This window comes from Triturus cristatus, chromosome 3_2 (genome assembly GCF_964204655.1).
Source record: "Triturus cristatus chromosome 3_2, aTriCri1.1, whole genome shotgun sequence".
Classification (NCBI taxonomy): Eukaryota; Metazoa; Chordata; class Amphibia; order Caudata; family Salamandridae; genus Triturus; species Triturus cristatus.
In genome coordinates, this window is record NC_140584.1 from 521,260,792 (window position 1) to 521,273,550 (window position 12,759).

General features: G+C 42.9%; 1 protein-coding gene across 1 annotated transcript in view; it reads left to right on the forward strand.

Annotated features, from left to right (window-relative positions):
- OVCH2 (ovochymase 2) overlaps positions 1 to 12,759 on the forward strand; it is an 881,024-nt gene that overhangs the window by 628,501 nt on the left and 239,764 nt on the right. Inside the window, exons 14-15 of the mRNA XM_085648218.1 lie at positions 5,617 to 5,748; positions 7,781 to 7,852. Coding sequence (XP_085504344.1) covers positions 5,617 to 5,748; positions 7,781 to 7,852 — 204 coding nt within the window. The remainder of the gene's footprint in view (positions 1 to 5,616; positions 5,749 to 7,780; positions 7,853 to 12,759) is intronic.

Consider the following 12,759-nt stretch of genomic DNA (forward strand, 5'->3'; position numbering starts at 1 on the left):
TCAGGCACAGGTGCCTTCCTCGACAGACTGTCATTAATCGCCACCCATACCTCGGTAATTTCAAATTTAATTGACATTGGGAAAATAGATTTTCAGAATTACAATCCCTATGGCCCGTGTAAGTGTAAATGGCTTTAAAGAGATTAACCCAGTGATCATCATTTGTGCCCCAAGCCTTCAGACAGACCTTCAGAGATATTGGGGTGATTTATGATTTTCCAGAACCCTCCACAACCAACCTTTACCATGTTTCCTGCTTAGCTGCCCGCTTTCGGTCCCTGACAGCCATTTTATAAGTATCTCAACAGGCTGCTACTTTGGCCCTAGGAGCAGACATTAGAACTGCTCGCAGCTGCTTATTTGCAAGCCTACACTCCATGTCAAACCGTCCAGGTGCAGGGTATTTCAGGCTTGCACCTGACACAGAAGACTACTTTTAATCTGGGCATTCAGGAAATCAAAAGCCATGAGAATGGATTCGCCGGGGCTGGTTTACCGACTGCAGGTGTTCCATGATTATGTGGATAAAATTTTTATCAAAATCAACACCCCGCTAACTAAGCCGCAGCCATTGATCATGTGGAGAGATGGCTGTAGGGCCTATCACAGCTACATATTTATCTAGCCCAGAAAAACTAAAGAAATCTCAGTGGGATTGTGGTCACTACAGGCACTAAAGGCATTTGCTGAGATAACAATAGAATCATTTAGCTTACCAATGAGTGGGGAAACCCAAAAATAATCAATAACAGAACCTTGTCCCCACCCAGTAAAAGTAGGAATATCAAAATAAGAATCTCCACTCAATTCCATTCTGAGAGCGAGTAAAAACATATGCAGCTTTGCACCCCTGTGATCTAGATTTCTCAGAGAGCAAACCTCCTGGAACACCAGGAAGGGCTGAAGTACAGTGGGATTACAGCCCAGCTTGGTGTTAAAAGGCTCCCTATTAGAATATTAAAACAATTAAGAATATTAAAAAACCTTTTTCGAAGACAATGTACAGTAAAGAATAAATCCTCTAGGTTACATGAGGAGTCATTTGGCCCCACACCACAGGATCTGTATCCCTGCATGTTTTCTGGGGTCTGAATCTATCTTGAAACAACACGTTGTGTGAGTTAAGACCATCATACCCCTACTGGCCCTGCCTCTCAGAGCTCTACGGTTAGGCAGACAGAAGCTCTGTTATCCTTCTCACGTAGGGTGGTCCAGTTTTTTTGTAACAGGATAAGGTCAAAACCAGCAATGTAAGTAAGCCAATCTTCATCGGCCAACAGATACCGTAAGTGTACAGGCCCCCTATGTGGAGGGTTCAGTTCATCAATATACTGTTGTCATTAATCCTTATCATTTAGATCTGCCAGGGGTGTAAATTGGTTATTGTGGGGTAAACTGGAATCTACCCTGAGGCAGTACTTGCAAAATCATGCCATGTGTTGGGACAATACCAGCTTGGAAATGCCTGTAAAAAAAAACTACAAGTAACAAACTTATGTTTCCTTCTATAGGAAAAGGTTGTTGGTGTTGCTGAAAAAGAACACACCTTGCGAGTGACGGGTATCTAAAATGTATTACACAATCTCCACAGACAGCCTTAACGCAAGGCCCACTCCAGTCCACTCGACGAACCATCAAAATATTTTGATAGTCCTCAAAGTGGAATTTGAATGGTTGGCTGACCAGTGCCACACCTTATTCTTCAGTTGGTCATGAGAGGTTTCTCTAGTTTTGGGACATTCTTCAAAATGGCCACAAGGGGACACCTTTGAGGAGGTAAATTAATGTGTAAAGGAGAGTGCCTATGACAGGCATTGGAATAAGAGTTGATACAAAGAAGACTGCAGTCCCATTCATTAATGTTCTGGCCCATGGGGTTGGTGGTAAGGTGTCTCTTGGGACCCCACCTGCAACTATTTGGGTGATATTCTTGGCTGAAGCCGAAATGTCCCTGGGCACAGTGGCATCTTGCTTATGGGTGGCTGTCAGAGAGATGGCAGAAGGAATCACAAAACCAGAGGGCCTGGGACAAGAATGGTAAAAACTGGAGAAATTTACGACTTCAGCTTCAATCTTACCAAGCCTATCAACCAATGGTGCCAAACAGCTGTTAAGGGTATCTGCAAGTTGCGCATAAATAGGGGCCCAAGCTCACAAATCCCGGAAACTTGGGGGTCCATCATCCAAAACAATGGGAGAACCAGGATTGATGCTTTTGACGGCACCCTTCCTGCCAGGAATAACACGTTTTAACTTTCTCTTGAGTTTAGCTGCAGGACTTCGATTATGGGGCAACCTTTGCATCAATGAACTCAGAACTGTCCTAAAGGGATGTATATCTTCTCCAGCAAGAGAAACCATAGTTTCCCCCTGCTCATTATGATCCTGCTTAGGGGCAACCACCAGGGATGCATTTGGTGATCCAACAAGATGCACAGAAAGTCAGACGTCTCTCTGCCAAGCCGAGTTCCTTTTGGGGTTAACTCCCATTGCTTTCAATCAATCAATCAATCATGCGTTTGTTAAGCACTACTATTTGCCCGTGAGTACACATATTTATAAAAAACAAAGATGTATTTCTTTTGAAATGCCGGCATTGTGAAAGATAAGCAATTCAGAAATGGCAAGTCTCTACCCCCATTGATACTGATATAGTGCAAGGCGTGCTACGGAGTTGGCAGCCCTGCATGTTTATGGCAACATAAATTTTCCATATTGGTACATAATGGCTGTGAATAGAAAATAATGTATGGCGTTTAGTGTGTTGCGATTTCAGGAGGTACATAATGCCGTTTTTTAGGATGCTATGCCTCATGTAATGCCAGAGTGTCAAAGTTCAAACAACAACCAAATCAGTTATGTATCATGCATGGGAGGTCAGGCGCTGTTCTAACTGTAGTTATGAGTCACAGAGAGTGCGTGGTGACTGTGAATACAAATGACGAGCGCGCGGTAATTGTAAAGAAAGTCTGCGATTTTCATACCTTGGTAGCCCTAATTGCGGGCTTCCTCTGGGTGCCGGCGGGCAAGTTTACCTGCTGAGATTCAAAAGAGAGGCATTTCACAATAAAGAACAAAGAAACTCAATACATTACGGAAGAAAGCCCCCCAACCCACCAGGGCAATCAAGTGGGGCTGAAACATATCGACCACTCACATGGACAAAAGAGTGCGTTAGACCAGTAACTTGTCTGCTTACGCACCGCTCTGTTTTTACCTCCCCGCATACCGAACTGAATAAAGCTACAGTTCAGACATTGTGGTTATTTTAAACTCACCTCACTTGAGCACCTCTTTTTATCACTGATCACTCCTGCTATAACCAGCAGGTCTTCCTCCGGGTGGAGGAGAGCATATCACAAATAAATTCAATGACGATACTGTCACGTTTCTAACCAGGCGGAGAATCAAGATATATCGCCAGACGGCCTATGTACGTGAATAAGGGTTTTTTAAGAGACGGTATAAAAACCTGACCCTGGTTACATGGGTACAAGTGATCCATTCCCCATTGATAAGAGTTAATATCACCTTCATCTAATTAAGAGTTGTGCTGCAGGGTTTTACACCCTTTTTACTTTGCCTAAGTAATTCTGATGGGGACGAGTGTACAGGACATTGTGATATACTAGGAAAGATCTCAGTGGTGTAAAGAGTAATGCATTTTTTGAGTGGAGGCGTCGAAGGGGGGGTTATGCTTTTCAGCATAAGTAGATGGTGGAGAGCTGTCTTGAGGTAAGAATGCATTTTTGGGGTAAAGCAACGATTACTGTTGAACAAGACTCTCAAATCACATAAAAGGTGCCTGTGAGCTTCTATTGACTCTGACTTGATGAGAAAAATATGTGATTTATTTTCAGAACTAACCCAAAACACTGAAATACAGTACGATCTGTCCTATCCATAGCTTAACCTGCTTCATGCAGCAGGTGATATGACCTCATAAGGTTTCTTTAAATCTGGCAAACAAAATGGTGTCACCTGCATCCAATTTGTATCGAACATTTAGCTGTCAAGGATGAAGGAATGTGGACTCTTAAATAAACTGAATACGTTTAGTAAGAGGGCAGGGTTGTGTCCTGATCTTGCACTACCTTGTTTGCTTTGATGTATCGGTATTAGTTGACAACATTTTCAAATACAGATCATTTACACCTTTGGGGAATTGTTGAACATGCTCTCTATCTTAACAGAACAGTCTTGATGGCATTACATCTCTCAAACTCTCATTGTTGGTCCGTGGGCCACTGCCCTTTCTACAGTGAAACTTTTCATATCTTTTCACTCACAACTGCTTTAATGTATACAATAAAGGAATTTAAATGTGACTGTCCCCTTCAGGGGGGAATTGGTGCCCTAACCTCCTTGTTTCTATCATTTTGCATTATGCCTGTAATGAATAGTAGCATATTATTTACTATAGGTATAATTTTTTTTAAAAGCCAAAACGTGCTGCAACCTGAGACAGTAAATCTGGGTGATAACTGGTTCAGACGCATAAAGGTGCCTGCACCTGCCATCAGACATATTGTCTAGGGCTGGTGAAGTTGCCAACCCTGGCCTCAGGGGCCTGCCACATCTCGGGGGCTCTTTATTAGTGAGGCCCTGCAGTATCACTGGTACAGGTAGCACTAGATGCTTTAGGCTTCAGCTACCCATCAATCGGGCTGCTTCCTCAGGAGCCTTACTGACCCCACACCACCCAGAGTGAGGTGAAAAAGCAAGAAACTGAAAGCTGGAGCCTACACACATCACTGTGGATACTGCAGATTTCCGCTTCCTGCTTCAGTGCTGGAGGAAGGCATGTTCCTGCCTGAGGATCTACCCTGCACTAGCAAGTGAAGCAAGTGGACCAACAAAGACTGTTGAGTCAAGAAAAATTCAAATAAACTCTGACATTTTGTGTGCATGAATACATCTGTGTGTAAGAGAGAGAGCATGTGTACTTGTATGGTGATGGAAAGTAAATGAGATAGGCGCAGTGAGTGACAGTGAAAATGCGAGTGAAAATGACTAGTCAAAGTGAATGAGAACAAGTGAAACTAAATTATAACAAGATAGTGACTTCAATATTTAGTGAGTGCCTTTTTGGTTTTTGAGCCGTTTGTGAAAATTGTTCCTTAAAATACAGTATCTGAGTCTATTGTTTTAAAATGTTCCTGGAGGTAGATCCCCTACGACCCTTCTTATTAGAAGTGGAGTTTGCCCGCTTACTAGAAGAGATGTTCGGGATTACACTCACCACAGGGGGATTAGTGCAGATCTATATTACATTTAACATAACATATCACTTTCAAAAATCACTAGCTGGCAGTGGAAAATTAGACTAGATGAGTCGAATAAACATATTGAGTGGTGGCAGTCGTGAAAATGAGAGAGGTTTGCTTTGGTATTAGTGTAAACTACTCAATAATAAACGGTTATCACATCGTCTCTAAAACTAAAATCATATTAAATTTAGTATAAGATTTAAGCAACCAGCAAATACTCTTGACACCTTGGCATTTTACACAATACCATTTTTTGTTATATAACAGCTCATTTCTCAAAACGATTTGGTTTATATTCCTAAGACTTCATTGTTAATGTTTGTTTTGGGGAATTTTCATCTTTTAGTTACCTTGTGCGGGTCGGAGGTCCCGCCACCGGTGATAAGTACCAGCAACTTGATGCGCATTACTTTTACTACAGATAAGAGTGAAGTGTACAAAGGATTTCGAGCCACTTACGTTTTCATCAAAACAACAGGTACGTTGCAGAGCGCAACACTGACATGAAAGGCACAATTGTTCTTAAATATTGTGATCTTACATTCTGTTTACAGGGTATGACAAAAATGTATCAGTACACGTGATTAATAAATGGCAAAATTGGTAACAAAAGTATGCCTCTTTAATCAGATGCAGATCAAATCAATGCAGTGTCAAACTTTCTAATTTATTATATTCCTTTATAACAAAAAAAAATTGTGGAAATCATTTAACGTGTATAAGGTTGATACGTAGAAACACACTTATTTTCCCTTCTCGTCATGTTACGAACATGTAATTTCTTTTATGTTCTGTGTTCACAAAATACAAACCCAATGAATAAGCAGCTAATCATGAGCACATTTAGGGCCTGGTTTAGATTCTGGCAGATGCGATACTTCATCACAAACGTAAGATGTATCCTGTATATTACAAGTGTCATAAGAAATAATGCACTTCTAATATGGCCTTTAGAATATCCTATACGTTTTTTGATAGGAATCCCATTCCCCACACTCAAAATCAGGGGGCATATTTATCAAGCTTTTGCATCGCCCTTGGGCCATGCACGGGTACGCATGGGCCTGGGCCACACGGGCGGCACAAAACCTAAGTGAGATTTATCTAGCCAAGCTAGGTCACCTTGCATGGCCCTCCATAGCTCGATAAATTTAGAGTAGTGCAAGGCAGAGTAAATCGTTGCCTTTCGTTCCTCTGTGGCAGGGAGGCGTTACATGGGCAGAGCATGTGTGTTCCCACGCATCTACCTATTGATTTTGGCGCACTCCCAGATTCGGCATAAGTGGTAGAGCTGGGGATGCGTTGAAATGGTACGCCTTCAGGTGAGGCATAAGGAGGCAATATCTCTTTATTTCTCCTCGTTTTTTCTTCTTTCTACATATGCTGCATTCTGCAGCACACATAGCAAGAGGAAAATGCCTCTCAGGATCGTTTTTGTGCATTTTCTGTTTGTTCCCCTACGGTTGTCCCACTATAGCACTCTCTAGATTTGATGCCAGATCATCCCATTTGGTGCTCGACTACTTACTAACCTAATCACTTACTTTCCATTTGCCAATGTTTATGTCTGAAGGTTTCTATATGCAGACAAGTTGGTCCATTGCTGAGCTGTAGACTTAAACAGGCCTGGGTCCTATGCCATTGCCTATGACAAGCTGCTTCCAATTAACTGCAGTTTCAAGTGGTAGAAGTTCCTTCATGTGTGGCTCGAGCCCACAACTCAGTCTTTTCAACCAGAAATCGGGACTTCAAGGGATATTCGCTGCTCTGGGGCCTTCTGCCTGCAGATACACTTCTGACTCTGTGCTCCAGCACTAGCTGACCTCTGGAAGCAGGGCAGAGCAATACTCTTGAGTATTTGGTTTGCACCTGCAGGCCCGTATGGTGTAAAACGTGCATTGCTCTATGCTCCTGCAACTGCCAGGGACCTGCAATTCACTTCAACAGTCTTCCTCAGCCAGACGAAGCAGCTGTGTTACACACTACGACTACTTCTGCCAGTACTGCTTCCAATCACTCCTGTACATTGTATGCACGTCCTGCTCAATCACTCCTCTAAGGCCCCAACTACAGGTGGCCTGAACATTCCTATGAGGTCAGTAATACGAAAGGCCATACAGCGCCAGTAACGTGAGTTACCCGCACCCTCTAGCCTGGGGTACTTCATCAGGAGACTTCCCCTGTTTAAAGCATAGAGGTCTCTGGTCGATATACTGGGGAGAAGTTGCGTAGGAACAGCCGCATAAAATCCCATAACAATGAAATACTTGGTAAGCCTGCCACTCGGAGAATGCGATACCTCTGGAATCAGTAATCCCGGAGAATGAGAGGGACACAGGTGATATACTGAGCCGATCGAATTGACAACTCCCCAAATACGGTAAATGTATTTCACAACAGTGGAAAAGATGTGACGATCAAATAACCCTAAGCACAAATATGAATTTAGCAGCAAATTCACAGAAGCTGTTAAGCAATCCATATTTACTATAATATTTGTTTTTATATAGATTTTAGGTTGGCTGCACCTTTAAATATCCTAGAACCTATGCAAGAGAACCCACAAGAAAGAATGAATTTTGGTAAGTTTGTCCATCTTTTTGAAAATAATGAATAAAATGACACCACTGAAATATGCCTTCTTAGCTATTTTGGTTAGTGTGTTAAGTTCATGTCAAGAAGCTCTGTCTTTGCTTTCTTAAAAGAAAGGCTTGTAATGTGGAGCTGGCCAAGAAATATCATTGGGGTGTTATTGGTAATAATTTAATTCATAGATATAATTTGTGAAGATAACATTCAGAATAACATCTAATGCTCGCTGAGGTTATGTCTTGTACTCTTCCAGGGGACACTCATCGATAGTCATGAGAACTGAATAGTCCCGCCCACGTGCGGGGACCCCGGAGCAATAACAAATAATATGCATATTTCTACATATATTTATATAAATACCGATATTATCTACTGGCAGTCACCAGTCGGTAGTTATAGTTAGGACCTATTTTCCATAGGAAATCCGCAACATTCTATTTGGAATAACGTTGGCGTCGATTGATGAATCTTCCAAACTTTTGGCCAGCTCCGGTCCGCCCCTTTCCTGAAAATTTCAAGGTGATTCGTCAAGCGGGGGCCGAGAAAAAAGGGGGGTCCCAAAACACGTTTTCCCCATGCATTTTCCCATAGGACCTGTTGATGCAGCTACAGCCCGAAGTGCTGAACGGAATTACACCTAATTTGGCAAAGAGGTAGTCCTCAGTTCAGACTCGTGCCTTTTGCTTAAATGGTGTAAATCCTTTCAGTAGTTCCTGAGAAAATCAAAAGTAAAATCACATATCTATCTGGGTGGAGCCTAACCACACATCTCATCGTGAGATCTGATTGGCTGTCAGCACTTCATCAAAGAAGTGTTGGTAGCCATCTTGGGACCAATATACATGATAGCACCTCATTAAAAAGCATTGCAGTTAATAGAAGGTTTTAAGACTTTAGTTACATTATAAATCATTTGTTGATGGTACCATACTCTTTTTAGGAATTGTGGTGTGTTCTAAGGTGATTTTACCATGTGAAAAAGCCTTCTGCTGTGATATCATGAATCATGTTTGAGAGAAAACTATTTTCTCATGGTTTTCCCACAGAGGTTTGGAAGGTGATCTATAAGCTAAACTGAGAGCATATTTTCTGTAAATTCACATTATCTTTCTCAGTCATCTGAGAATGAAGTCTGACATTCTCAGTAAAACATGTACATCCAACAAGGACAGAGACTGTCAGCTGATTCCTTTGTGTTCTACTGCAGCTTCCCAGAGTGTTCTAAAGAACAACTAGAGCGCTAACAGTCCTACTTATGACAAACGTATGGCACACCTGAAGCCATCTTGGTTGGAATAAAGTGGTAACCCTTAAAACATTTAATTTAAAAAGGAACAAAATGAGAGGGTTAATTTTGCCATAGAAAGTATGATTAGTGCTGCAGAAAGAAAAATGAGGGCACATTTTGAGTGACTTCTCAAATCCTCTTCTATTTCATTAAAACATTCTGACATGTAGACTGAAACATGCACTTTCAATACCAGCAGCAGACTTCCCTGGCGAGCAGTAGCTTTACTACAGTGATCTAATAAGCAACTAGAGTGCTAACATTCTGAATTTATTGCAAATTTGTGACACATCTGAATGCCTTCTTGATGGAATCAAAGTAAAAAACTGAAAGCATTTCCTACTGAGGAGACTGTAGTAAATGAGGAAATTAGGAAACTTCATAACAAATAAATCTCCCAAGATGGCCACCAGAGACAAAAGAGCCCAAATGTAGCCCAAAATCACCCAGATGTAGCCCAAATATAGCCCAATGACAGAAGTGTGCAAAACACTTATTATTTTGTGTTTTTGCAGTGTTATATAGTGCAGACTTGTCAGGTATTGGAGTGCTTTACATGAGCATTGGTTACATCACACAAGAACAAATTCATTTTGGTTGTAGACATGGGGAGACTAAGTGATTTGACCAGAATCACAGAATGTCGAGCTGAAGCAGAAACTGCAACCTGGTTCCCCAGTTGCAAAGTCTGCAGTTCTGGAAGTAACACCACATCCTCTCCCCTAAGTGCAACATTTAATCAAGTGGTCAACTGGATAAAAAAACATAAAGATAACAAATAATTTAAAAGTGCTTTGTCGCTATTTGAAAACTCAGAAAATATGTCCTTATTTTAGTCTTTTAGAGCACTAACCATAATTTTGATGCCAATAAGACCCTCTCATATATGTAATTTCTAAAGGAAATGCTCTAGGTATTACAGTTTTGATTACATCAAGATGATGTCAGGCGTTCCACACTTTTGTAATAAATATAGAATGTTAGCAATCTAGTTGTTCATTAGGATACTGTTGAGAGGCAGAGGCCAGGGGCACAGACTCTGAAAATTGAAGGCAGGTAGGAGGGTGCAAAGGCAACAATTTAACCACACTGAGCAGGCAGGAAGGGCCGTGGAAGCACAACAGACTATGGAGGGCAGTGGAAAGGGGGGCAGGGGCAACAAACCAACAATACAGGACTTGCAAGAGAGGCTGTTGGAGGGAAGATCTATTACGGGTCAAGGAAGCTAGGGGCGGTCCCCAGATCCCCGGGAGCCACCACAGAACTGAGCAGGAGAGTGAGTCAGGGACAAAAGGGGCACCTTAATTTGAGCCGGGGTGCCTAGGAACGCTTGCTCCAAAAATGAAGAAAACAGACATATGAGACATGGAATTGGAGGCAGAATACAATGGCAGTTTAATGAGAAGATGCAACTTCAAAGAAACCGCAGAATAGAGACATAAAGTACAAAATACAGAATACAGATAATCATACAGCTGTCATAATATTCTCTGTATCTCAATTAATTTACTGACAGAGAGAGAGAGAAAACACATCTATAAATGCATCATGAGAAACAAGTTACACCAAGGAAAATGTTACCTAGGAACACTCACGTTTACTCTTAGAGCAAGCATTCCTGCAATTACAATACAAAATCTTTTAAATGCAAAAGTAAAGAGAACAATGGTTAAACATAACATGACATTTCATATAGGTAAAATAGAATAAGATACTTCAAGCAAAGCAGAGCAAGACATTTTAAGCAAAGGAAGACAAGAGCTCCCAGCTCTTGGGGAAAACCTGCACAGCCTGTTAACCTACATACAGACGGCGAGGTAGTCCGTCGATATCTGTGGGTGCTCCCTTTTTATATCATTTTGTGGGCTCCTTTGCACGCTACATCTACCTACGTATGCTACCCAAAAGCTTCGTCTGCAGATTTTACCAGACATTTCGTCATTTACCCACTTAATGCTGACAATGGACTGGGTGAAAAGGTCAGTCTCTCAGGCCAATCGCTTATCGTAAGTTCCATAGAGCAAGCAGAAAATAATGGGTATTGTACGGGAATTCAATATATTCATGTATAAAATCTCCTCAGTTCTCCTAACTTGACGCTCTGCGGTTGCCACTTCCTTAAAAGCGGGAAACCTGCCCAGGAAGCAAGTACCAGTCCAGGATGCAGCCTACTGTATGTCGACAGCTTCAGGGGGATGTTGAACTTTGATACCGAGCACGGAGCACTCGGGTAGGGTGGGGGCTACTAGTTTGGATCAGAAGGCCTCGCAGACCTGCCTTCAGACTGCTATACACTAAAATTGCAGAGCTATGGTCAATTTAACAAAGAGGCCTACATATTGAACAGAAGGGCCTACACAGGGGTTTTATGCTGGCTGAGTGGTAAGGATGTCTCAGGATAATTATATAGCAACACAGGACCCGCTGGTCAATTTAATACGGCCTACAAATGCAGCTGGCAGGGCAAGGACAAGGGTCTCATACTTCAGGTGTGGACAGAACGGGCCAGGGGCCCCCTGTGATACAAAATCTACCCTCCTTCAAGGCTGTGGCAATGTAATAGACCATTGTGGGCAGAAGGAAGAGGCAATGGTAGTACAACCATACATGCCAACAGACCCGATTCAGCCAGGAAACGTCCAATGTTTTTAAGCTCAAATGGGCTTTATTTGATCTGTCTCCTGTCTACAATATCCTCTTTTTCAATGTAACTCAAAGGGGAAAATCAATACCCCAGTTTTTTTTCAAAATCTCCCTCTTACCAAGTTCAAAATGTTCGCAAGTATGGTACATTGGATCATGGAAGGAAATGGGATAGGGACATGGACTTGGATAACAGAGGACAGGAGGGACATGGAGAGGTGCACCAAACTGACCCTGCAGGGCAGGCATCAGGGTTTGCAGCAGCACAATACACCACACAGGGCATGCAGGACAGGAGTGCAGCACAACAATCCATAGAAAGCAAGAGGGAGGGGACAGGACCATGCACATGGACAACAGAGAACAGAGGGGCAAGAGGCAATGGTAGCTAGCTGACCATAATGGACAGACAGGAGAGAAAGCTGCAGCATAACAGACCATAAAGGGCAGGAGGGACGGATCAGGGGCATTACAATGGAACAGACAAGCCAGGAGGGAGGGAGTAGGGCTGGGGGCAAGGGGGCAGGGCAGGAGCAGCAAGATAGCCATGGAGGTCAGGCAGGATGGGCACTAGAAGCAAGACACACCATGAAGAGCAACAGTGAGACTGTGATGGCATACACACAGACCATGGAGGGAAGGTGGGAGGGGGTCAGGGGCAGCTAACTGACCACACAGGGAAGGTGGGAGGGGCCATGGCAGCACAGAAGACCATGCATGGCAAGTGGGAGGGTTAGTGGCAGCACAATGGCTATGATGGGCAAGAAGGAGGGTGGAGGGGCATGCACAAAGGACGATGGAGGATAGAAGGGAGGGTCAGGACCTGTGCACAGACAAGAAAGTTCAGGGGAAGGGACCTCACAACAGACCACACGGGGCAGGCAGGAGGAGCAGTTGCAGCACAACAGACCAGGGAGGGCAGAAGGGTGTGGCAGTACAATGGACCATGTAGGACAGGAGGAAGAG